This window comes from Salvelinus alpinus, chromosome 16, assembly GCF_045679555.1.
Source record: "Salvelinus alpinus chromosome 16, SLU_Salpinus.1, whole genome shotgun sequence".
Lineage (NCBI taxonomy): Eukaryota > Metazoa > Chordata > Actinopteri > Salmoniformes > Salmonidae > Salvelinus > Salvelinus alpinus.
This window is the reverse complement of record NC_092101.1, coordinates 15,862,923-15,888,389: the sequence shown is the minus strand read 5'-3', so window position 1 is coordinate 15,888,389 and position 25,467 is coordinate 15,862,923. Positions and strand designations below refer to the sequence as shown.

The following is a 25,467-nucleotide window of genomic DNA, read 5'->3' as shown; positions in this document are numbered from 1 at the left end:
GCTTTTTCATCTTTGAACTTATATGGTGATTGGCATCTAAACATTCATAGTATTACCACGACAACCGGCAAAACAGTTCGTCTTTCAATCACCCATGTGGGTATAACCAATGAGGAGATGGCACGTGGGTACCTGCTGTGTGCATTATGGTCAGATGTAATCAAACCTGTGTAAGAGATGTTTGATGACCGCCTGAAAATTCTGCCTGTTTTGGTGGGATGGAGTTTTGCCTGCCTGTTGACATCACTAGGCGGTACAATAGTTAATAGACCAATAAGAAAGTTCCACACTTCTCTGCCAATAACAGCTGGTTTTCAGTTTTCCCCGCCCCACTCAGACCACTCACTGACTTTAGACGAGTCTCCTGACACGTGTGGAGGTTGTAGATCAAAACGGAGAACACATCACGTTTCGCGTGAGTCATCTTTCCATAGAGGTGCGCTACAGATTGTGAGAAGACCGATTTTCGGGATGTCTCATGATCTGACAAACGCTGCTCTAGCTCTGTCACCTTTCACCGCAGATGCGGAAGAGGGACATGGGTAAATTGCAGTTGGTCCAGAATAGAGCAACACAAATTGCACTTAGATGTACACGGAGCCCGGATGTCAGTAACATGCATGTTAATCTCTCCTGGCTCGAAGTTCAGGAGAGATTGACTGCATATCTATTGGTCTTTGTGAGGTGTTGGTGCTGAACTGTCTGTTCAAGCTGTTGGCACACAGTTCGGACACTCATCGGTATAACATAAAACATGCAATCGTAGGTCTTTTCACAGTCCCCAGGTTTGGAACAGAGGCTGGGAAACACAGTTTTAAAGAGAGCCATGACTACATAGAATACTCTGCCTCCCCAGGTAACTCAAGCTAACAGTAAAAACAGATTAATAAACAGATAAAATAACACTATGGCACAACTTGGACTGTGAAGAGGCAGCCATTATTTAGATGTATATATTTTTTTGTATTGTAATTTGGGCTGTATTGTGCTATGTAAGTGGGTGGCCATTCACGAGCCTTGGAAAGGCTCATATTGCAGGAGCCATCACCTATTTCTGAAGCGTGAGGCAGAGGCAGGATATTATGTAGTGTTATTTGTATTGTTACCAGTTTGGACCCCAGGAAGAGTAGTCACTGCCTTGGCAACAGCTAATAGGGGATCCCAATAAAAAACAAAATAATACTATCTAAACTTGTAGTAATCATGGTCGAATTACAGACCGGTGGGTCCCCATGGATTTTGGTAGTCTGTCAGATATCGTTTTAAAATCTACAAACAATTCTCTCCATCCCATTGCAAAATGTGTAGAATTGCATGAAAATAAAAACTAAAACCTGGAATTTCACTTAGGGGCCCCAAAAGGCTAGAGCCAGTCTCTTACTGCATGTATTGGTATGGATGTGGGTACGCAGACTCTCGAGCCACTGTGGCCCCCGTGATGAGTTCAGATCTTTTGTGGCCTCCACCCTTTCAAAGTTGCAAAAACCTGGTTTTATGCTGTTGATTCAAAACTGCAATAGAGGTTTTAGGCAATTATACCGTTTTTGACCACACTACTGTCAGAAAAAAACTGTCATTAGAATATGAATAATTTGACTTGAACCCCATGTCTCGCTCTCTCCAGGTGATGGAGTGTGCTGGGCATTAGTAGGAGCGCTGTAAGACACAGCCAGCATACATAAGTGAAGGTCAGGGGTCATGTGTCAGCCTGCAGCCTGATGCCCACACTCCCGTCACCCTCACTGGCCATGGACGGGGAGAACTACCTGCACCCAGAGGGGCCGCAGCTGGACAGCAGCATGTTCGAAGTGGCCTCTTCCAATATGGAGGTACGTCGTATGCACGCACCCACAAACACACTACACGTTTACACATCCACCTATTTGGTAAACTCAAAAGTTCCAGGAAAATGTGGCAACATAATATGCTAATAATAAATGGCTGCACAATGTGCCAATATTATTCCAGCAAATGTGGCTCCATAATATAGGCTATATTATAGTATGCAAATAATGTTATTGTAATCAGAGGGCTTAATATACAGTGCATTTGGAAAGTATTCAGACCTCATCCCCTTTTCCACATTTTGTTACGTTACAGCTTTATTCTAACATTTATTTAAAAAAAAAAATTAAAAAACTTATCTACACACTACCCCTATAATGACAAAGTGAAAACAGATTTTCTGATTTTTTTTACAATTTATATTAAAGAAACAAACACATTTACATAAGTATTCAGACCCTTTGCTATGAGACTCGGAATTGAGCTCAGGTACATCCTGTTTCCATTGATCATCCTTGATGTTTCTACAACTTGATTGGAGTCCACCTGTGGTAAATTCAATTGATTGGATATGATTTGGAAAGGCACACATCTGTCTATAAAAGGTCACACAGTTATCAGAGTAAAAACCAAGCCATGCAATTGTCTGTAGAGCTCCGAGACAGGGCTGTGTCGAGTCACCGATCTGGGGAATGGTACAAAAAGAATTCTGCAGCATTGAAGGTCCCCAAGACCACAGTGGCCTCCATCATTCTTAAATTAAAGAAGTTTGGAACCACCAAGACTTTTCCTAGAGCTGGCCAAACTGAGCAATCGGGTGAGAAGGGCTTTGGTCAGTGAGGTGACCAAGAACCCGATGGTCACTCTGACAGAGCTCCAGAGTTCCTCTGTGGAAATGGGACAACCTTTCAGAAGGACAACCATCTGTCCAGCACTCCACCAATCAGGCCTTTTATGGTAGAGTGCCCAGAGGTTAGCCACTCCTCAGTAAAAGGCACATGACAGCCTGCTTGGAGTTTGCCAAAAGGCACCTGAACACGATTCTCTGGTCTGATGAAACCAAGATTGAAATATTTGGCCTGAATGCCGAGCATCACGTCTGGAGGAAACCTGTTACTATCCCTACAGTGAAGCGTGGTGGCTGCATCATGCTGTGGGGATGTTTTTCAGCGGCAGGGACTGGGAGACTAGTCAGGATCATGGGGAAAGATGAACGGAGTAAAGTACAGAGATCCTTGGTGAAAACCTGCTCAGGACCTCAGACTGGGGAAAAGGTTCACCTTCCAACAGGACAACGACCCTAAGCACATAGCCAAGAAAACGCAGGAGTGGCTTCGGGACAAATCTCTATGTCCTTGAGTGGCCCAGCCAGAGCCCGGACTTTCTAAAAACCTGTTTTTGCTTTGTCATTACGGGGTATTGTGTGTAGATTTAATCAATTTTAGAATAAGGCTGAAACTTAACAAAATGTGGAAATAGTCTAGCGGTCTGAATACTTTCAAAATGCACTGTAAATACTATGCACGTCAGTCTCTCTTGGCTACGAGTTGGAGAGACTTGACTGCATCACTTATTTTTATAAGTAACAATGTGTTGAATTCCAAATTGTTTGCATAGTCAACTTACACACAGCTCTGACACACACCAGACATGCCACCATGGGACTTTTCAGTCCCCAAATCCAGAACAAATTCAAGAAAGGGTACCGTATTATATAGAGACATTATTACATGGAACTCCCATCTGATATTGCTCAAATGAACAACAAACCTGGTTTCAAGAAACGGATAAAGCAGCTCCTCACGGCACAACGCCTCTCCCCTATTTGGCCTAGATATTGATATGTAGGTTATTTGTGCCGTTTTTACAATTATGTGCTTTTCTTGTCAATTAATGTATTATGTAATGTTTCATGTTTTGTGTACCCCAGGAAGAGTAGCTGCTGCTTTCGCAACAGCTAATGGGGATACTAACAAAATACAAAATATTGTCATGGTGGTTTAGGACACGTTAACATAACCAGAACCTGGAACACAAGAAATGGCTGTCATGTGTTAGACGGTTTGCCATTTTGTTTGGTACAGTGACATCTTTGTGGTGACAGTTATCTCGACTGATGCAGGGCCTGATACAGGTTCAGGTATTAACTAGTGCAAGGCATCATCTGTCTCTCTTCAGGAGTTGCTGGCACGATCTAGTTTCTCAGACCCAGAGGAACAAAGACATGGTAAATGGTTTGCCCAATAGCACTCTGGTTGTTTTCTCGATGGCACTCTGTGAAATGCACTGGTGAAAATAAAAGCACTGTAATTTGAGGGAAAATGGTACACCTTGTCACAGAGGTTTAAACTTAATGAATGCAGAGAACTTTTATATGATTCCTGACAAAGTAATTTGACAATATAAATGCAAAGCGTTTATGACCCTATGATATCTAGTCGCATAGAGTGTTGTGTTTGAGTCTTCTTAGGCATAATTAACTAATGAACCTTTTATCTTCTCTGTTTCAGAGTTCTATGTATCCTTCTGCTTCCTGGGGATCGTTCTCACAGCAGTCTGGAGGCTACAGCGCACACTGCCCTATGCAATCTGGAAACCAGTAAGTAACCAATCACCTCTCGTACCTTACCCTCCCCTCTGCTGTTTTACATGTGATGTGTGTAACCCTTTTTGTCACACACTGACACATGTGAGATCACATGAGTGTCTCAATGCATGTAATCTCTTAGCAAAGGTTAATAATACCTCTACTTGGCCATCACTGTGTCAGTGACGTAGTCCTCCATATGTGCACTTTGTTTTTGTAGTAGTAAGGGATATCATTTACCCTGTTACACAGGGCTTATTAAACCCAAATGAACAAGGCAGCTGTCAAATACATTATTCAAAAGTGCCCCTAACAATAAAGGCCCAGTCAAAGTACCAATGCGTATTGAGTGTAATATTTAGCAGCTTGTCCTGTTTTGCATTTGCCTGTCTTAAAATCCGGGGGTGGCCTTCAGTTCCTTTTATTAAATCTCCTTAATTTCCTGTGGAGGGCTGCCTGACTGGCTGGCTGGCGTCGCCCTCGCTGGGGAGGATGGAGGTTATCTCTACATCAGGCAGCGGGCCCTTCCCTGGCCTCACATTGCTACCTAACCCCCACCTCTCAGACAAACACACACACGAGCACCTAACCCCAAACCTCCATTGTGCGCACACTGGCAATTGTGTCCCCTAAAAGGCCTTGGCTTGGCCAGTTCTGTACACAGATATGATTCCCCTGGTTAAACAGGGTAAGGTTAATGAGTTCAGTGCTTCTACAGCATTTTCTCCATTCAGTTTTCCCCCATGGCGAAGAGACTCAGTACGTAATCAAAATCTCTAATCCCTACCCGGTGTTGATTTAACCAATGATGTAGTTTGCTTTCCCTCCTACTTGCTCTTTGGGTGATTTTTCCTTGAAAGCATTCCACAAATGACGTTAGCAGTTTAGTCAGCATTCAGTTCACTGGTAGTGGTCTCAAGCTTCTTCAATCTAATCTTTGTCGCATTTTCCCCCCACAGGTGCTTTATTAAAGTAAGCTAGTATAGGGCTGGGTGATATATTGAAATAATTGGATTAATTAGAATGTATGTTTTAGTGCAAAATTCCACATGCCTCTATCACAAGACTCATGTTAACATTTTTATGAGCGTTTGTCTGCTTGTTCTAAAGGTTTTATTTTTGGTCTCGTCGCCTTCGCTGCTTCTGTGCTGTTTTCACCTTCCCAATCATATACTAAGCCCCTGCCACTCACAACAAAGATGAAAGATCACTTCTTCCTCTGACAACAAGCCGTTTCAACTCGTTATTTGCATTTGAGGTTTGGTCCAACAGAATCGGTCATATGGACACAAACACATTGAGACATTATTTCTCAGATGGGAATCACTGTGCTGCCATATTTATAGACCTATGTTTTAAGCAATTGAATGTATAATTTAAGACAAGCGTAGCTGCTGAAACGATGCTGTGTCCAGGTCTACAATCAGACTGGTACACATTAACAATATCATTTGAAGTAAAAAATATTATTAGCAGAGTTTGCTAGTGATTCGAACATTTTTGCCAGGCAAGATAGTTCAGAAATTGGGTGCTAGTTAACCAAGTCAGAAGGAATCCACATTTGTGAAGGGTGAGGACATATGCGCCACCTTCCAGATCTTAGGGATAGCACCAGAAGCAATTGTTTAATAAAACATGTGGATCAAAGGTTCTACAATGATGGGGGCAGAAAGCTGCAGTAGAAAGGGATCAAGCAAATCGGCTCCTGTTTTTTACACCATTTTTTTTTAAAGTACCTAATTTACATACTTTTTTTCTTCTTAATTTGAACAAATGTGAGTGCCTGGTATCTCTACTATCTGTTTAGAGGTGAATCAAGAACTCTAGTGGAACTTTATGTATTTTCAGAAACCATTGTCTGTTATGGAACCAGAGGCTGTCAAACCTGCTGGGGCAGTGAAGGGGCTGTTTTTTTTCTAATAAAGATTTTACAATTTTCTGAAATTTGGCTGGATATCTACCACTCTCAGGTACACAATTCAAGAAGTATTTAGACTTTGCTTTTCTAACTAGGGTAAGACATTTCTCAAATGTCTGAAGGACTGCCAGTCAGAGGTAGAATCAGTTAATCTAGCCTTAGCCCAAACTAAGTTTCCTTCACGAAATCGTTCAGACCATTCATATGTGAACCATGGGTTAGATCTGTCCTTAAGCCTTAATCTCTTTATATGGGGCATTCTTATCTGCAACAGTGTGAAACAGAGAGGTAAAACATTTAAAGGCCTGATCTGAATCATCGCTAGAGGACACACCCTCCCAGTCATACAGGAAAGGTTGCTCATTGAAAGTTCTAAAATGTATCATAGTAATAATGCGTGGACACAATTTAGGTAGCTTAGTATCTCTAATATAGGAGTGAGATAATGGTCACTGAGCTCGTTAGCAAAGATTCCATATGCTTTATACATATGAGGGGCGTTTGTCAGGATATCCAAAAGAGTAGGTTTTTAATGGTGTTTTAACTTGGGGCGGGTTGGTTGTGTTAAATTTGGATCAGACAAAGATATTTGTACTATCTGATACTGGCATCAACCAATCCAAGTTAAGATCACCCAATATTAATAATTCAGATTTTGCATATTTATACCGCAAGTCAGACAATTTGTTAAGAGCAATTGGGAGGGCTGAGGGACGGTGATAAACTCCCACTAACGTTAATTGTGCATTGGGGACAGAGGTGGTAATGCACACAGCAACATTCAAGTTGTTCTTTATGAATTTGGCAACGCCCCCACCTTTGTCAGACCTATAAACATTATATCCATTCAGAGACGCATCAGTCTAGCACACTTTCTTAACCAAGCCTCAGTAATTATCTAAATGTCAATGTTAGTTTTGAGAAGCCTGAATTACAGTAAGATCAATAAAATAAAAATCTAACTTCTGACATTTACATGAATAAGTCCAAGGTCACAGCCGTGGAATTTCAGATCAGAGGGAGTCTCTAACACAAACGTGCTATGATCATTAGGTAACCCTCTATATGAAATAGCTGTGTGGTTTGCTTGAAATGGTATACATACAAAATTGCTTAGAACTGTGCCATTTGGTCTATGCCTCGAAGGAGGATGTTCATTAGTACAAGACTCAATGCGGGTTACCTGTTTCGGGGCAAGGACTGATATCCCATCACTTTTTTAACTACCTTTTCAATGTTAGCACTCAGTTTTAGCTGCCAGCTGAAGGCGGGCTAGATGAGTGGACATGAGTAAAGGGACTGTTGTCGTCCTGTTGTAATGTTGGATATCACTTGCCTGGCATCGGGGTCTCCAGGACCAGAGCGGATTCCTGTGGGTGGACAGTCAACTTCTAGCGGTGCAAAGTTGTTTGCCAGGCAGAGTGGATCCTCCAAGGCAGGAATGGACCGCCTGGTTGCAGCACCTATGGGCCCTTTCACCTAACCACCTCTGCCCAGTCTCTAGTTGAACAAGCCACCTGCTTCAAGAAGTGAGGGAGAGCGACATCGCACAACTCTCCACCACCCTGGGCGAGAGATGTTCAGCTCCTAAATATCTTTAGCCTGGGCTTTAGCTACATTAATTAACTCATCGAGGCTCTGCTTCTGCTCACCGGCGAACGTCCTGCAGCCGCCCGATATCTTAAATCAGCCAGTCAGACCAAAGGCACCTTTTACAGATATAACACTGTTCTGACTTCTACTCTGTCCCTCTGGTTAGTGAACATTTCAGTGGTAGCATTGGACAGTCAATGGTTGCCGTTGATATCCATTGGATGGCCGACGGTTGGCATAATGCCAAAAACAAAGCAGGCTATCCACAGCTAGCAGCGCCAGCTTCACGTTTAAAAAGTTCAGTAAGTCGGTGTGTTCCGTGAAGAGCTAAAAAAAAGAGTGCATCAGTCCGGACCTGTACAGGCCATCGGTCAATACACTCATATAAAATATATAATAGCCTATAAAGGAGGATAGAATAGCTCATGAGTTTAACTACTCGCTCCACTATTCACTCCAAACACAACTTGCTATACATCGTCCCAGATTGCTCTGCGGCCAAGATGTGGATGGGGGAGTGCTCAGCCCACCGTTTCCTGTCGTCCACGATCAGATCCTTTTGTCTTGCTGACGTTGAGGGAGAGGTGGTTGCCCGGGCACCTCACTGCCAGGTCACTGACCTTCTCCCTATAGGCTCTCATCGTCGTCAGCTATCAGGACCACCACCGTCAGTCGTGGATGAACCGGGAGTACAGGAGGGGACTAAGCAAGTCCAGGATCGTTCAGTGCCAGGGTCCTGAACTTAGTACCATCCAAGCTCATCACTATGGTGTTGAACGCTGAGCTGTAGTCGATGAATAGCATTCTCACATAGGTGTTCCTCTTGTCCAGGTGGGAAAGTACAGCGTGGAGTGCAATAGAGATTGCGTCATCTATGAAATCAAATGTATTTATGGAGCTCTTTTTACATCAGCAGATGTCACAAAGTGGTTATACAGAAACACAGCCTAAAACCTCAAACAGCAAGCAATGCAGATGTAGAAGCACGGTGGCTAGGAAAAACTCCCTAGAAAGGCAGGAACCTAGGAAGGAACCTAGAAAGGAACCCGGCTCTGAGGGGTGGCCAGTCCTCTTCTGGCTGTGCCAGGTGGGGATTATATGAGTACATGGCCATTATGGCCAGATTGTGGATCTGTTGGGGCAGTATGTGACTTGGAGTCTGGGATGATGTTTATGTGAGCCATGACCAGCCTATCGCTATGGAGCGATAGTCATTTAGACAGGTTACCTTGGCGTTCTTGTGCACAGGTATTATGGTGGTCTGCTTGAAACATGTAGGCGTTTACAGACTGTCAGGGAGAGGTTGAAAATGTCAAAAGTTTTAGAATGATCAGGGACATACAACTATAATTTTCCTAAACAGAAAACACATTAGTGCAACACGTTTGGCAGAAAATGGCTTCATTTTCATCAGATGACAACAGAAATGCAACGCTATTTGGCTGGCAGCCACACATGAAAAACCAAGGTCTTTTTTGCAAAAACTATGCATGGCCATCATATTTATGTTTAATATAGAATGTAGCCAGCTACATTTCCTAATGTTTTTCTTAAAGTTAATCTTGCATTTTATTGGAGAAAAATAGGCTGACTACACCAAGAAAAGTACAGAAGAAAAGTAGCTACACATCAGTTGTCAAAACGCTTTCTGATAGAATGCCCACCTGTAAATTCTCATCCGAGTGAAGTGCAACTGAAGCACAAAATGAGTGATGCCGAGAAGAAAATACATTAAGAAGCATTTTAGATCTACGTTTACGAAAAGCATCAAGATATTTCTTATGCGTTTTTCCTGCGTGAAAAATGAAGAATTATGCATTAACTAGCAAGTTAAACTTAGGGTTCGCTTATCTAAGTAACTGGTTGAATTAATAAGGTGACGGGGCACCATATTGTTGGATTTATGACGTGTTTGAGAAGTCAGCCCTTTGATGAGCTATCTGTACAACTGCTATCTATTGATTTCCTTGATTTTTTCTCCTCTCTGTTCTTGGCCCGTCTTCTCCGATTAGTGCAGGCAGGCCCGTTGCCCTAGTTAGCATATTTAGCTAGGAACCTCCATGGAAATTCGCTATTACTTGTGATAATTTCGTTAGCACTCTGGTAATAGACACCCAATGGGCTTTTTTGTGTTTTTTGGCACCCACTTGTGTACTTAGCCAGTAATAGCGTAAATCCTAGGATGAGAGGAGGACAGTATGAAAATTTGGATGCCGCTCAACCCTATTTTGTATTGTTACTGTACTGTTGGAGCTAGAAAAATAACTATTTCGCTTGCACCTGCAAGCTCATCTGCAAAATATGTGTACGCGTCCAATAAGACTTGATTTTGACTACGCTTGGGCGGTATACTGTATCCCGGGGTTTTTGGAAATAGTCACGGAATGGAATTTCAATACCGTTTTTTCTAATACATTTTAGTATTTGTAGCTACTTTTTAAATACCTGTAGTCAATATGTTAGGAAATTGAACATTGCTTTCTTCATTTCACCTGTCACGTTATTATGAAGCTTACGGCAGTCCCCAGTCACGTGGTGTCTTTTTACAACCACACAATGACGAGAGACCGGAGCCTTGTGAGTCACTCACTATTGCGACGCATGGCGCCAGGTGATCTAATTATTAGGGATGTACCGATATGACATTTTTGATGTACCGATATGTCAGTTATTTGAATGGAGCTAGGGGTGTGTTCATGTTTCTTTCAAACATATTCTCAAATGCCATTGGAATGGCAGCAGCGGTATGAGAACCAGCACATTCTTGAGCATGCAATATGGCTTTCCTCAGTACGAAAACCTCGTCGACCCACTGTGCTGTCAGACTCATAATTCTCATGGGGCTGACATCGCTGGTCCAAATGCCAGTCGTGAAGCTAATAGCAGTGACGCCCATAGCAAGTAGCTCAAGGATGTGAGTTTCAACAATACTGTAACTCCGAGTGGCAACATCGGAAAAATAGTGCCTACTTGGTAGTGTGTACCGGTGCTCGACCAGTCTGCGAAAGCCAACATCATCCACGACAGAGCACGGTTGACTGTCAAGTGCAATGAATTCCATTATCTTGGCGTTAACCTCTCGGGGATATGTGGGACGGTAGCGTCCCAATTGGCCAAAAGCCAGAAAAAATGTAGCGCTCCAAATTCAAATATATTACTATAAAAATCAATCTTTCATGAAATCACACATGAAAGAGACCAAATTAAAGCTGCACATGTTGTGAATCCAGCCAACGTGTCTGATTTCAAAAAGGATTTACGGGGAAAGCACACCAAACGATTATGTTAGCTCAGTACATAGCCACAGAAAAACACAGCCATTTTCCCAGCAAAAGATAGTAGTCACAAAAAGCAGAAATAGAGATAAAATGAATCACTAACCTTTGATGATCTTCATCAGATGACACTCATAGGACATCATTTTACACAATATATTTATGTTTTGTTCGATAATGTGCATATTTATATCCACAAATCTCGGTTTACATTGGCGCCATGTTCAGAAATGCCTCCAAAATATCCGGAGAAATTGCAGAGAGCCACGTCAAATAACAGAAATACTCATCATAAACTTTGATGAAAGATACATGTTTTACATATAATTAAAGATACACTTGTTCTTAATGCAACCGCTATGTCAGATAAAAAAAACTTTACGTAAAAAGCACACCATGCAATAATCTGAGACGGCGCTCAGATTTAACAACATTTCTCCGCCATGTTAGTCAACAGAAATACGAAATTACATCATAAATATTCCCTTACTTTTGATGATCTTCATCAGAATGCACTCCAAGGAATCCTAGTTCCACAATAAATCGTTATTTTGTTCGATAATGTCCATTACTTATGTCCAAGTAGCTACTTTTGCTAGCATGTGTAGTACATGTGTCCAAACGCTCGCGCAGATGCAGGCAAACGTCGGACGAAAACTTCAAAAAGTTATATTACAAGTAGAATAAACTGGTCAAAGTAAGTAGAGAATCAATCTTCAGGATGTTGTTATCATATCCAATAACGTTCCAACCGGAGCATTCCTTCATGTCTGTAGAAGTTATGGAACGCAAGGTGATATTATGAGGAAAGCGCGTGACCAGGAACTGGCAATCTGCCAGACCACTGACTCATTCCCCTCCCATCCGGCCCCACAACACAGCATAAGCTTCATTCCATGTTCTACAGACTGTTGACATCTAGTGGAAGGCGTAGGAAGTGCACACAGGTCCATATATTACAGGGAATTGAATAGGCGATGAGTTTAACCTCTACTTCATCACCCTCCCGGATCCGGGATCCTCCTCATCAAAAAAGCTGACTAGCATAGCCAACCCTAACGGGACAGGGATATCATATAATATAATTTTCATGAAATCACAAGTCCAATACAGCAAATGAAAGATAAACATCTTGTGAATCCAGCCATCATTTCCGATTTTTAAAATGTTTTACAGCGAAAACACAATATGTATTTCTATTAGCTAACCACAATAGCCAAACACACAACCGCATATTTTCACCATGTTTCCACCGCATAGGTAGCTTTCACAAAACCGACAAAATGGAGATATAATTAGTCACTAACCAAGAAACAACTTCATCAGATGACAGTCTTATAACATGTTATACAATACATTTATGTTTTGTTCGAAAATGTGCATATTTGAGGTATAAATCATAGTTTTACATTGCAGCCACCATCAAAAATGGCACCAAAGCAGCCAGAATAATTACAGAGAGCAACGTGAAATACATAAATACTCATCATAAAACATTTATGAAAAATACATGGTGTACAGCAAATGAAAGATAAACATCTTGTGAATCCAGCCAATATTTCCGATTTTTAAAATGTTTTACAGCGAAAACACAATATAGAATTATATTAGCTTACCACAATAGCCAAACACACAAACGCATTTATTCACCGCAAAGGTAGCTTTCGCAAAAACCAGCAAAAGATATAAAATGAATCACTAACCTTTGGACAACTTCATCAGATGACAGTCTTATAACATCATGTTATACAATACATTTATGTTTTGTTCAAAAATGTGCATATTTATAGCTACAAATCCTGGTTATACATTGTGAATACGTAGCAACGATTCACCAGAATCTCCGGAGATATTTTGGACACTCACCTAATCTGACCAAAGAACTCATCATAAACTTTCCATAAAAATTCTTGTTGTATGGCAAATGAAAGATACACTGGTTCTTAATGCAACCGCCGTGTTAGATTTAAAAAAAACAACTTTACCACAACATACAGCTTGGGTTATTGTGAGACAGTGCTCACCAACACGGCGGAGAATAGACATCAGAATGTTGTACAAGGAGTCCTATTTCCAGAATACATCGTTGTTTGGTTTTAGAATGTCCATTTCTTCTGTCGAATTTGCGCCACAATGCTAGCCAAGGTTGCTAACATTCCCATCCTCTCTTGGCGCAAAGAACGGAAAACTCAAAGTCCCAATAAATGTTGAATAAACTGATAAAACTGGGTTGAAAAAACCTACTTTATGATGTTATTATCATATGCATCAAATAAAATCAGAGCCGGAGATATTCGCTGTGTATACCGAACGCTTTTCAGAAGACAATGTCGAGGTCCCTCACACGCCGTCGAAGACAAAGAAAATACCGGACCTGTCACTCCAAAAGCTCTTGTTCGGCCTCAGATCAAGCTAGACACCCCATTCCACCTTCCACTGCTTGTTGACATCTAGTGGAAGGTGTATGAAGTGCATGCATATCGATAAATAAAAGCCAGTTGAATAGGCAGGCCCTGAAACAGAGCCTCGTTTTCAGATTTTTCACTTCCTCTATGGACGTTTGCTGCCAAATGAGTTCTGTTTTACTCACAGATATAATTCAAACAGTTTTAGAAACTTGAGAGTGTTTTCTATCCAATAGTAATAATAATATGCATATATTAGCATCTGGGACAGAGTAGGAGGCAGTTCACTATGGGCACGCAATTCATCCAAAAGTGAAAATGTTGCCCCCTATATCAAAGAAGTTAATGGATTTCGCCTTTTGCGTTGTCTCGCTGAAATGTTCTTACTCTTTCAAATGACTGTTCGACTTGTTGACTGCTAAATCCACACAGCAGACATTGTGGGCTAGGTTAGGAATGCTGTGTTGCACATGTAGCACTTTCTCGTGGCGTCATCTACCTACGTTATATAGGTATGCACGTCAGCTTTGACATCGGTTTTGCACATTGACGTTAAGCGAGACATTGGGCCGATGTTGGCATTTTTAGCTAGTTGGGGTACGTACGTTGCCAGAGGTAGTACCTTGGGGAGTCCAAAGAGTTGATCTGATTGACATATGTTTAGACCATATTTTTTTTACAGTAGCTAAAATTAAGTTACTTCCACACAGTTGATTTGAGTCCTGTGGGACAGCGAGAGAGTCTTGGTTGAATTAGCCTCAGCCTCTCCCTCACATTTCTGTTCAGAGCGATTCACGTATGTGAATGGGTCGGTCTCCAGCACTCTGTTTACTCGCCACACGCACACCTTTGTTTTTCTATCCTTGTGGTGACCAAACAATTGATTCCCATTAAAAAAAATCCCATTTTCCCTTTAAAACTTCATAGGGGTAGCCACATTTTTTGTAATAAAAAAAAAAAAAAATGCTTTTTTTTTTTTTTTTTTTTTTTTAATTCGCCTAAAATGACATACCCAAATCTAACTGCCTGTAGCTCAAGCCCTGAAGCAAGGATATGCATATTCTTGGTACCACTCGAAAGGAAACAATTTGAAGTTTGTGGAAATATGAATTGAATGTAGGAGAATATAACACAATAGATCTGGTAGAAGAAAATACAAAGAAAGAAAAACTTGTTTTTCTACCACCGTCTTTGAAATGCAACACAAAGGTTCCTCATCTAACCCTCACTCTGGTTGTAATTCCGATGGTGTCCACAAGATGGCAGCAGTGTGTGCAGATTTTCAGCAAACTACATGACATTGTGTGAAGTCACCCAGGTACATTTGGGCAAATCGTGAAGGAGACATTCACATTACATTTTTCTGCAAGAATATCGTCAAATCTGTATACTTTGATTTAGCTTTTCCAGTGTTAGTAGCCATATTGTAAGTTCAACATTTGCAAAACAACTAGTTTTCATAACTCTCCATATTCTTATAATTTTTGTCCCAAAGAAAAAGGCTTGCTGTCGCACAAGGTTAGCAGGTACATTTTGCGACAGATACAGGGTTTCCCGTAAAGCCAAGCTTTATAGATACTCCCGTAAAGCCCAGCTCATTGACTATCTAGCTAGCTTTGTTTGACCCCGATTGGTGCTTATTTGACAAAGTTACAGTTGATCAAGTGAAGACCGCCTGCGTCATCGGCGTGCCATGAAGGCGTCGCTCTGACCAAACTTGGTGTCCTATAGGATATACTACACCCCTAATGATATAGTGAAGTTTGGTTACGTTCTAGAATCTCTGAGGAATAAATACGAATGTGATTTGACTGGTTGAAACAACGTTTAGGGTTAGATTTTCAGATTCCTTTCTTTGCAAATTGAACGAGTGGAAATACAAAATCGATCGTGCATTCAATATGGACCTTTTTTAGGATATGAAAAATGATTTTATCTAACAAAAAGACACTTCATGTTATCTCTGGGACCCTTTGGATGATACATTCTGAAATCTTGCTCTGATTTAAGTACACATTTCACCTTCAGAGGTGAATTTATCAAACCTATCGTGGTGAAAGTGGGTTGTTAGCTCTTCTCAAACAATAGCATGGCATTTTTTCGCAGCAATAGCTACTGTAAATTGGACAGTGCAGTTATATTAACAAGAATTTAAGATTTCAGCCGATATAAACACTTATATGTACCGACATTTGTTGTTTCTCTAAAATCTGTGATCATTACACAAGGCACTGCATGATTTACAACTGTCCGGTTGACGGGACGCCTAACCTTTAACATAATCCTAAATTTGACCAATAAACCTAACCCCTAAGCCTAAAATAGTCTTTCCTTGTGGTGACCAGCGAAATGTCCCCACTTGTCCTAATTTTCATTGTTTTACTATCCTTGTGAGGACTACTGGTCCCCACAAGGGGTGTAGAACCAAAAACACACACTGACTCAGTAGTCTTGGATGGAGGAAATTCTTTGTTAATATTTATGGATGTTATTGAGATGCTGAATGGATAGATTTAGCAATAGGGTCGCTATCCATCAAACAGCTGTACATAATATACCATACAGGCGACCTATTTAAAAATTCCTTCTGAATTTAAACGGAACTGAAGCCCAACACTTACTGGTTGTTGCGACACAGTGGGAGATTGTCATGGCCTGATAGTCTGACATAGCCACACGGTGTCCTGATCCTATCTGGTAGTTTGGTGGTAAATGAAGTGCAGGTTTGTCTGGAAGTCTAAATGAAAGTTCCTGATGTGGCAACACACAAACACACCTGTTTTATAGTGCCTAGTGTTGCAAAGGGTCAGAAACTTTCCAGTGAATTTTGCTTAAATTCATCAAAAAAGTTAGCTTATAACAGTGAACCTTTTTTTATCGGATACACAAGGCAATTCTAGGTATTTTGGTTAAACTATCCCCAATTCAATGGAATTGCAACCCTCTGCATGCACAGTGCATTCTTCCATCACATGTACAGCTGATTCTCAAGATCTTGCACACTAATGAGATGCTATTGAGCCTACACTGTGTGAGCCAAGGACTACATGCTTTCTGGTAAGTTTTGATTACAATACTGGGTGGGGTGAATATATTTTATATGACATTATTTTTTGTTAAATAGTAGCCTACCGCAAAGTGTTTAAATCATTTCTAACTTGTTAACAATTTCTGCTAGTTAGTTTTTACTACCATGTGGGGTTTATTTAGCTTGCTTGAGTGTTAATTCACCTGTTTCCAGACATGTTTCATTTTAAAACCTGTATCTTACAAAGGAGTTGTTTAATCTAACTGCTTAACTATTTATTTGTATATGGAATTGTATTTGTTTTTTTACTATTTTTTTTTCTAATCTTTATAGGAAAATGCCACGGGCACTATCTGATGTGTGGAGACATTTCACTGCAGCTAATGTAGATGGAAAAGCTGTGTACCTTTGCAAATACTGTGCCAAATCATATTTGAAGAATGCAACAAAGATGCAGAATCATCTGGCCAAGTGCATAAAGTTCCCTCAGCGCCCACACCAAGCAACCTCTGACAAAAGTCCCTCTACTTCTATTCGAGGTGAAAATGATAAATCGGACACCTTATCGATAGCAACAGCTCATGGTCCTCCTGGAATCATATATTTTTTTGATTCAATGGAGGAACGTAGTCAGACATGCTGATGAATGTCTTGCTCGAGCTGTGTATGCAACTGGTTCACCGCTGATGCTCACAGGCAATGGGTATTGGAAGAGATTTCTGAATGTTCTTCGCCCAGCATACACCCCTCCAACCAGACATACTTTATCTACTAATTTTCTGGATACAGAGTTCAAGTGAAGGTCAAGCAAATCATAGAGAAAGCAGACTGTATTGCAATCATCTCTGATGGGTGGTCGAATATTCGTGGGCAAGGAATAATTAACTACATCTCCACCCTTCAACCAGTGTTCTACAAGAGCACAGACACCGGGGACAACAGACACACCGGTCTTTACATTGCAGATGCGCTGAAGGCAGTCATCAATTACCTTGGACCACTGAAGGTATTTGCACTGGTGACAGACCATGCTGCGAACATGAAGGCTGCTTGGTCTAAAGTGGAGGAGTCCTACCCTCACATCACACCCATTGGCTGTGCTGCTCATGCATTGAATCTGCTCCTCAAGGACATCATGGCACTGAAAACAATGGATCTCTACAAGAGAGCCAAGGAAATTGTTAGATATGTGAAGGGTAATCAAGTTATAGCAGCAATCTACCTCACCAAGCAAAGTGAGAAGAATAAGAGCACCACATTGAAGCTTCCCAGCAACACCCTTTAGGGTGGTGTTGTCATGTTTGACAGTCTCCTGGAGGAGATGGAGTCTCTCCATTAAATAGCATATCAGTCTGCCGATATGGACAGCCCCATCAAGAAGATCCTCCTGGATGATGTATTTTGGGAGAAAGATAGTAGCAGTAGCTATTGCACGGATTGAGGGAGACAATGCCATCTTGTCTGATGTTCAGACTCTGCTTGCATATGTAAGAAGAAATCCATACTGCCCTGCCCACGTCACTGTTGCTCCAAGCAGAGGAAACTGCAGTTCCACCTTGGCCTGAATGATGGCAAGGTTCTTGGCAGTCTGGCGAAGTACACTTCCAAGCAAGGGCTTTGGGATGGACATGCAATATGGCAGTTGTTCCAAACATATCTAATCAGCCACCTGGTGGAAGGGACTTGGTGATTCTGAGGCTTTTCCCCCTGTTGCCTCCGTCATCCTCCAACTCCCACCAACATCAGCCAACTCAGAGCGCATCTGGTTCTTGTTTGGGAACACACACCAAAACACGCAACAGGCTGACCAATACAAGAGTTGAAAAATTGGTGGCCATCCAGGCAAATTTGAGGCTTATTGAGCCTGATAACGAGCCATCCTCAACAAGGTTGGACAGTGAAGATGAAGCCCTTAGTCTGATGTTCAAGAGGTGGACATTGAGGAGGTCCAGGGAGAAGACATGGAAGCCTGAGAGGAAGATAGTCTAGCAACTAAAGCTTTGGTTATCATTTTAAACGTGTTTTGGGAGATGCGATAGATCATTGGGGATCATTCAATTTTCCCTTTTGTTGTTCAGTGAAATCATCCCATGTGAAGAGTTAAATAATTAACAGTTCAATTCGTAACTAAATAGATTTTATTTCTATTGGAAGGATTTAATAATTTTCAATTGTCTACTTGTAAGGTTTGTGTTTCTGTCTCCATATAGGGTAAATATATCTGCAAAAAAACATATACATTTAAATTGTATTAATATTAATTTGCATATTTTTCCATTAATTTCCACGGAATTCCCACCTCTGAGTATTCCCCCAAATGTGCAACCCTAACAGTGCCCTTTGTGCTTGTATTCTTTATACGTTCTTGGGAATGCGAATTTGCCTGGGGCTGATTTCCCTGCTGTTTGATGATCAAACACATGCTCCATCGGGTTCTTTTTATTCAATAATTGTCCGAACTAGCCTGTTATTCTAGACGAGCAATACAGGTTTGATCTCTCAATGTTATTGCATTACACTTTAGTTTGTCATGTCCTACTGTCCTGACCAAAGTCAACTTAACTGGCTTTATCTCCCCAGACTGCAATAACAGTTATGCATCAAGTGAGAGGTGATAGGTTACTTTCTGCCTGCCTGCCCTACATACACTAGATTGTCTAACACCAGCTTGAACCAGTCCAATTGATGTAATAAAATAGCCTTTTAGTTACAGAAATATAAGAGATTAGAAATAGATTTTTGATGCTGCATAACTGGGTTGCAAATATTCCGGGAAAGGCTTGCAGTCAGTGAGGCACTGTTGAACGGGGCCGACTGGCTTTGTGTTATTGGAATGCTGCTAGTACTGACACATTCTGCCAAGGCAGCAATATCACTGTCATATCAGAAGAGGCTACAGGGTTAGGCTCAGGATTTCCACTTTTTATTTGAAGCTTTAGGATGCTGCACTGTTACCCTTGCTAGGTGGCTGACGGTAACCCTTCAAAATAGATAAACACGTTAATAAACACATTCTGTACAGGTGTTTTTTTTCCTACACTGATCAGGAAACCCTTAATTCTGATCCTAGGAAATCTGCAATACTTTTTAGGGATTTACCACACTGACTATTGTGTGCAGATCAAATCCCTGAATCTCCTTGTTAAAACACCCTCACACCAAGCTTTGCTCTAGCTATACAAAACCGCCTGGCTTTAGACCACCAGCAGCTCTCCCCGTGGCTTATCTCTCCGTTCCTATGTGAGCCCTTTCTTTAAATAACAACCTCAATTATCCTCCAGCTGATCTGTGTCCTGTGTTGGAGGACAGTTTCATCCCTCAATCCCCCATGTAGAGATCAGCTCTCACAGGATTTGAGCCTGGGAGCTGTGCGGTCGTTACTTTCTTTCTGTGCTACCCTCATTTGGGCACCATCTTGCCCTGCCTGCTGTGACTCAGTGAGAAAGTGAAAATATCACAGGCAGCAGAGGTTCCTGAGAAAGCCGTCAGTGGGTGTTTTTCCACTGAACTAGGTTGTGATTCCCGGAAGAGCGTGTGAAAGAGCGGAGTGCCTCTCCGTTCCCTGAAGCGCAGAGGGGAGTCACATGAAGCCCTGAGCTCAGAGAGCCGTGACTCGACACAGCTGTGTGCCACTCCAGTGTCTTTGTGTTGGTGTGTGTGTTGCAAGTCGCCGCGGTACAGCTCCAGTGTGTTTGTGTTGATGCCTGTGGGTTTCTGTGCAAGTCTGACTCTGGAAGAAGGCAGCATGTACAGTGTACAGTCAGTGTGGCCTCCGTGGATCATGGAACCCGATGACGGGTAGGTTCTTTCGCTCGTTGCCTCTCGCTCTCCCCTCTGACTTTTTACCTTCATAGTTGGTTGTTATTAGGGTCGTGATGATACAACTATTGTGATACTCGTTAGTATTGTTGCAAGGAAACTAACAGATTTAACTTCTTTAGGAAAACAGCCCTAATGTTGAAGCATACACATTGTCATCCAGAGTTGCATTTTGTTATTTTCCAAGCTATATCGCAAAATATTTAACATACTGCAGGTTTTTAAAGGACCAAAGAGTTCAGCCTGCTTTTTTGTTTTCATTTTTGCCATTGAAAAATTATTGCGATACTGGTATTGTCACAGTCCTTGTTGTGCTCTGTGGCAGCGTCAGGCGTGACTCACTCTCCGTTCTAGTGGTTCAGCTGTGAGGCAGGCCAAAGGCTTTAGTGTTCACTTGAAGTAATACAATTTAGGTTTTATGGCGTGTCTGTAAACTGCTGATAGAAGATCACAAGATCAGTTATTAATGCGTATTAAGATAATTATCGCTTGTGTTATGACTCCACAGTTTGTGGGGTTCATGTGTTCTTTGTTGACTTTATTTCTTTATCCTCCAACCATCATTGCTCTTAGTTATATCTTTGTTGGGCTAGTTTGAGAGTGTTGTTTTCCAACCACCCTGTGTGCTCGTTTCCTTTGTATAAATAAAAACCAAACCCCTTTGGCCATGCAGAGAAAAGCACAAGTTCCCACCCATTTAATGACTAGCTAGTTCCCTCTGCTCTCCCCTTCCCAGTACATCTCATTAAGCTGCTTTACCTCTGACCTTTTTCAGGCAATACCACTTGAATGACACCATGCCGGATATGCACATCGACATGTTCAGCCATTCTGGGTTCCATGATGATTTCCCCTGCCTCAATCTCCCCAGAAACGGAGGCTTCCCTCAGGTAAGACCTCTCCATATCACACTCTCTTTCTATCCTTCTCTCTACCTTGTTTGAGCAGTCTTATCTTCACCTCTGTCTCGCTCTCTTGCTGCCTCGCTGTCACTCTCTGAAAGGGAGGAGCTGCGGCTCCCACTTACTTCTTTCATCCTACCTTAAACGTTGCACGGTCGGTTATTCCTGCCTGCAGAAACAGTGATTAAACGTTGCATCTGACACTGTCTAGACAGTGTTAAGAAGCTACCTGCTCCTTTTCCTGTGAAGGCTTGTTATTAATAAGCTGCTGTAATTTAGCAGGGCTTTGGTTGTTGGCCATCAGGTTCTATTCTGTCACTCTGAGGAATATGTCTGTTCTCATTGCACTTTTGAGGAACACTTAAATGCGTGGTGTTTTTCGGTGGAGTTTTTGCATGGAGGAATTTAATCTCTTGCTTTCCTCATATTTTCTTGCGGAGGTTATGCATCATCAATCACCCTGGAGACATTTGGGACAGGCTTATTTTAACTTGGAAATGTGTAAATGACAAAGTAAGAGACAATTCCCCCCCTCCGTTTTATATTTAGCATCCTTACTGGGCTATATTTAACCTCTTCATTTGCATTTTCCAATTATGCACACTTTGTCAGGCCAGGCAGTTCTTAAGTCCCATATGGAAAAGTAATCTCTCTCCTCCGCTGACTGAGAAGCCCTAACAACACAGGCGAGTGACTTCACTTCTCATCTTGGCTTATTTGTATGGGGTTGAATGTTGGGGCATCTCCTCGTAGAGCTCCAGTAGCTGTGTGTGTATAGGAGAGCAGTGATGTGTTACTAAAGAGCCAGTCACTATGCCTCTCACGTCCGTCCTATCCTGTATCAGAGTAATGCCGGTTTAACAGCGGCTGGGCTGGGGGCATGCCTATGTACTTAATGAAGAGCCTCTGACCCCAGTGTGCCACCTGCCAAGTGCACACAAAGGCCTCGGAGTGAACGCCCTGCAGCTCCCTGGTACTGCCCAGCTGTGTGGTGTAGACAGGTGCTGCACACGCTGTACCAAACTTCTTACTCATATACCCTTCAGAAAGTATTCATATCTTTTGACTTATTACATATTTACAGCCTGAATTCAAAATGGATTTTATAGATTTTTTTTCTCACCCACCCTCACAATACCCGATAATGACAAAGTGAAAACATGTTTTAAAAATGTTAGCAAATTTATTCGAAATGAAGTACAGAAATATCTAATATACATAAGTATTCACACTCCTGTGTCTATACTTTGTAGATGCTTTTCTGGGTAAGTTAAAAGCTTTCCACACCTTGGATTGTGCAAAATTTGCCTATTATTTTCAAAATTCTTCAAGCTCTGTCAAATTAGTCGTTGATCATTGCTATACAACCATTTTCAGGTCTTGCCATAGATTTAAGTCAAAACTGGAATGTTCACTGTCTTCTTGGTAAGAAACTCCAGTGTAGATTTGGCCTTTTGATTTAGATTATTGTCCTGCTATAAAACAAATTCATCTCCTAGTGTCTGGTGGAAAGCAGACTGAACCAGGTTTTCCTCTAGTATTTTGCCTGTGCTTACCTCCATGCCGTTTCTTTTTTATCTTGACCAACTCCCCAGTCCTATTACAAGCATTACAAGCATAACGATTACAAGCATAACACTATGCTTGAAAATATGGAGAATGATACTCGTGATCTATTGGATTTGCCCCAAACGTAACGCTTTGTATTCAGGGGGATAAGTTAATTGCTTTGCCAATTTTTTAGGAGTGTTACTTTAGTGCCTTGTTGCGAACAGGATGCATGTTTTGGAATATTTTTATTCTGTACAGGCATCCTTTTCACTCTCAATTAGGTTAGTATCGTTGAGTAACTACAATGTTGTTGATCCATCCTCAGTTTTATCCTATCACAGCCATTAAACTGTTTTAAATGTCTCCATTGACCTCATTGTGAAATCCCTGAGCGGTTTACTTCCTTTCTGGCGATTGAGTTAGGAAGGACGCCTGTATTGTTTTAGTAACTGGGTGTATTGATATAGCATCCAAAGTGTAATTGATAATTTCACCATGCTCAAAGGGATATTCAATGTCTGCTTTTTTATTTTTTTAAACCCATCTACCAATAGGTACCCTTCTTTGCAATGCAGTAGAAAAGGGTACTATTTAATGAGGGTACTATTTAATGAAGCTGCCAGTTGAGGACTTGTGAGGTGTCTGTTTCTAGACACTCTAATGTACTTGTCCTCTTGCTCAGTTGTGCACCAGGCCGTCCCACTCCTCTTTCTATTCTGGTTAGAGACCGTTTGCGCTGTTCTGTGAAGGGAGTACTACACAGCGTTGTACGAGATCTTCAGGTTCTTGGCAATATCTCTCATGGAATAGCCTTAATTTCTGAGAACAATAAAAAGACTAACGAGTTCCAGAAGAAAGTGCTTTGTTTCTGGCCATTTTGAGGCTGTAATCGAACCCACAAATGCTGATGCTCCAGATACTCAACTAGTCTAAGGTCAGTTTTATTGCTTCTTTAATCAGTACAACAGTTTTCAACTCTGCTAACATAATTGCAAAAGGTTTTTCTAATGATCAATTACCTTTTAAAATAATAAACTTGGATTAGCTAACACAACGTGCCATTGGAACACAGGGGTGATGGTTGCTGATAATGGTCCTCTGTACGCCTATGTAGATTCCATTAAAAATCAGCCGTAGTCATTTACAACATTAACAATGTCTACACTGTATTTCTGATCAATTTGATGTTACTTTAATGGACCAAAAATGTGCTTTTCTTTCAAAAACAAGGACATATCTAAGTGACCCCAAAAATGTGAACAGTAGTGTACGTAGATGCATACAGTTGAAGTCGGAAGTTTACATACATCTTATCCGAATCCACTTAACCTCAGTTTTTCACAATTTCTGACATTTAATCCTAGTAAATATTCCCTGTTTTAGGTCAGTTAGGATCACCACTTTATTTTAAGAATGTGAAATGTCAGAATAATAGTAGAGAGAATGATTTATTTCAGCTTTTATTTCTTTCATAACATTCCCAGTGGGTCGGAAGTTTACATACACTCGATTAGTATTTGGTAGCATTGCCTTTAAAATTGTTTAACTTGGGTCAAACATTTTGGGTAGCCTTCCACAAGCTTCCCACAATAAGTTGGGTGAATTTTGGCCCATTACTCCTGACAGAGCTGGTGTAATTGAGTCAGGTTTTAGGCCTCCATGCTTGCACAGGCTTTCTCAGTTCTGCCCACAAATGTTCTATGGGATTGAGGTCAGGGCTTTGTGATGGCCACTCCAATACCATGACTTTGTTGTCCTAAAGCCATTTTGCCACAACTTTGGAGGTATGCTTGGGGTCATTGGGGCGGCAGGGTAGCCTAGTGGTTAGAGCGTTGGACTAGTAACCGAAAGGTTGCAAGTTCAAATCCCCGAGCTGACAAGGTACAAATCTGTCGTTCTGCCCCTGAACAGGCAGTTAACCCACTGTTCCTAGGCCGTCATTGAAAATAAGAATTTGTTCTTAACTGACTTGCCTAGTTAAATAAAGGTAAAATAAAAAAAATTGTCCATTTGGAAGACCCATTTGCAACCAAGCTTTAACTTCCTGACTGATGTCTTGAGATGTTGCTTCAATATATCCACATCATTTCCCTACCTCATGATGCCATCTATTTTGTGAAGTGCACCAGTCCCTCCTGCAGCAAAGCACCCCCACAACATGATGCTGCCACCCCCGTGCTTCACGTTTGGGATGGTGTTCTTCAGATTGCAAGCGCCCCCCTTTTTCCTCCAAACATACAATGGTCATTATGGCCGAACAGTTCTGTTTTTTGTTTCATCAGACCAGAGGACATTTCTCCAAAAAAGTATGATATTTGTCCCCATGTGCAGTTGCAAACCGTAGTCTGGCTTTTTTATGGCCGTTTTGGAGCGGTGGCTTCTTCCTTGCTGAGTGGCATTTCAGGTTATGTCGATATACAGTGGGGAGAACAAGTATTTGATACACTGCTGATTTTGCAGGTTTTCCTACTTACAAAGCATGTAGAGGTCTGTCATTTTTATCATAGGTACACTTCAACTGTGAGATGGAATCTAAAAGAAAAATCCAGAAAATCACATTGTATGATTTTTAAGTAATTAATTTGCATTTTATTAAATGACATA

General features: G+C 41.4%; 1 protein-coding gene across 3 annotated transcripts in view; it reads left to right on the top strand.

Moving 5' to 3' along the window:
• Positions 1-25,467, top strand: part of LOC139541000 (protein strawberry notch homolog 2-like) — a 113,291-nt gene that overhangs the window by 25,975 nt on the left and 61,849 nt on the right. For 2 of the 3 annotated variants that reach the window (XM_071345140.1, XM_071345139.1), the window contains exons 2-4: positions 1,625-1,829; positions 4,296-4,384; positions 21,186-21,300. In XM_071345140.1, coding sequence (XP_071201241.1) covers positions 1,719-1,829; positions 4,296-4,384; positions 21,186-21,300 — 315 coding nt within the window. In that variant the 5' untranslated portion in view covers positions 1,625-1,718. Of the gene's footprint in view, positions 1-1,624; positions 1,830-4,295; positions 4,385-20,188; positions 20,390-21,185; positions 21,301-25,467 lie in introns of those variants that run through there. The other variant, XM_071345141.1, reaches the window with a different exon arrangement.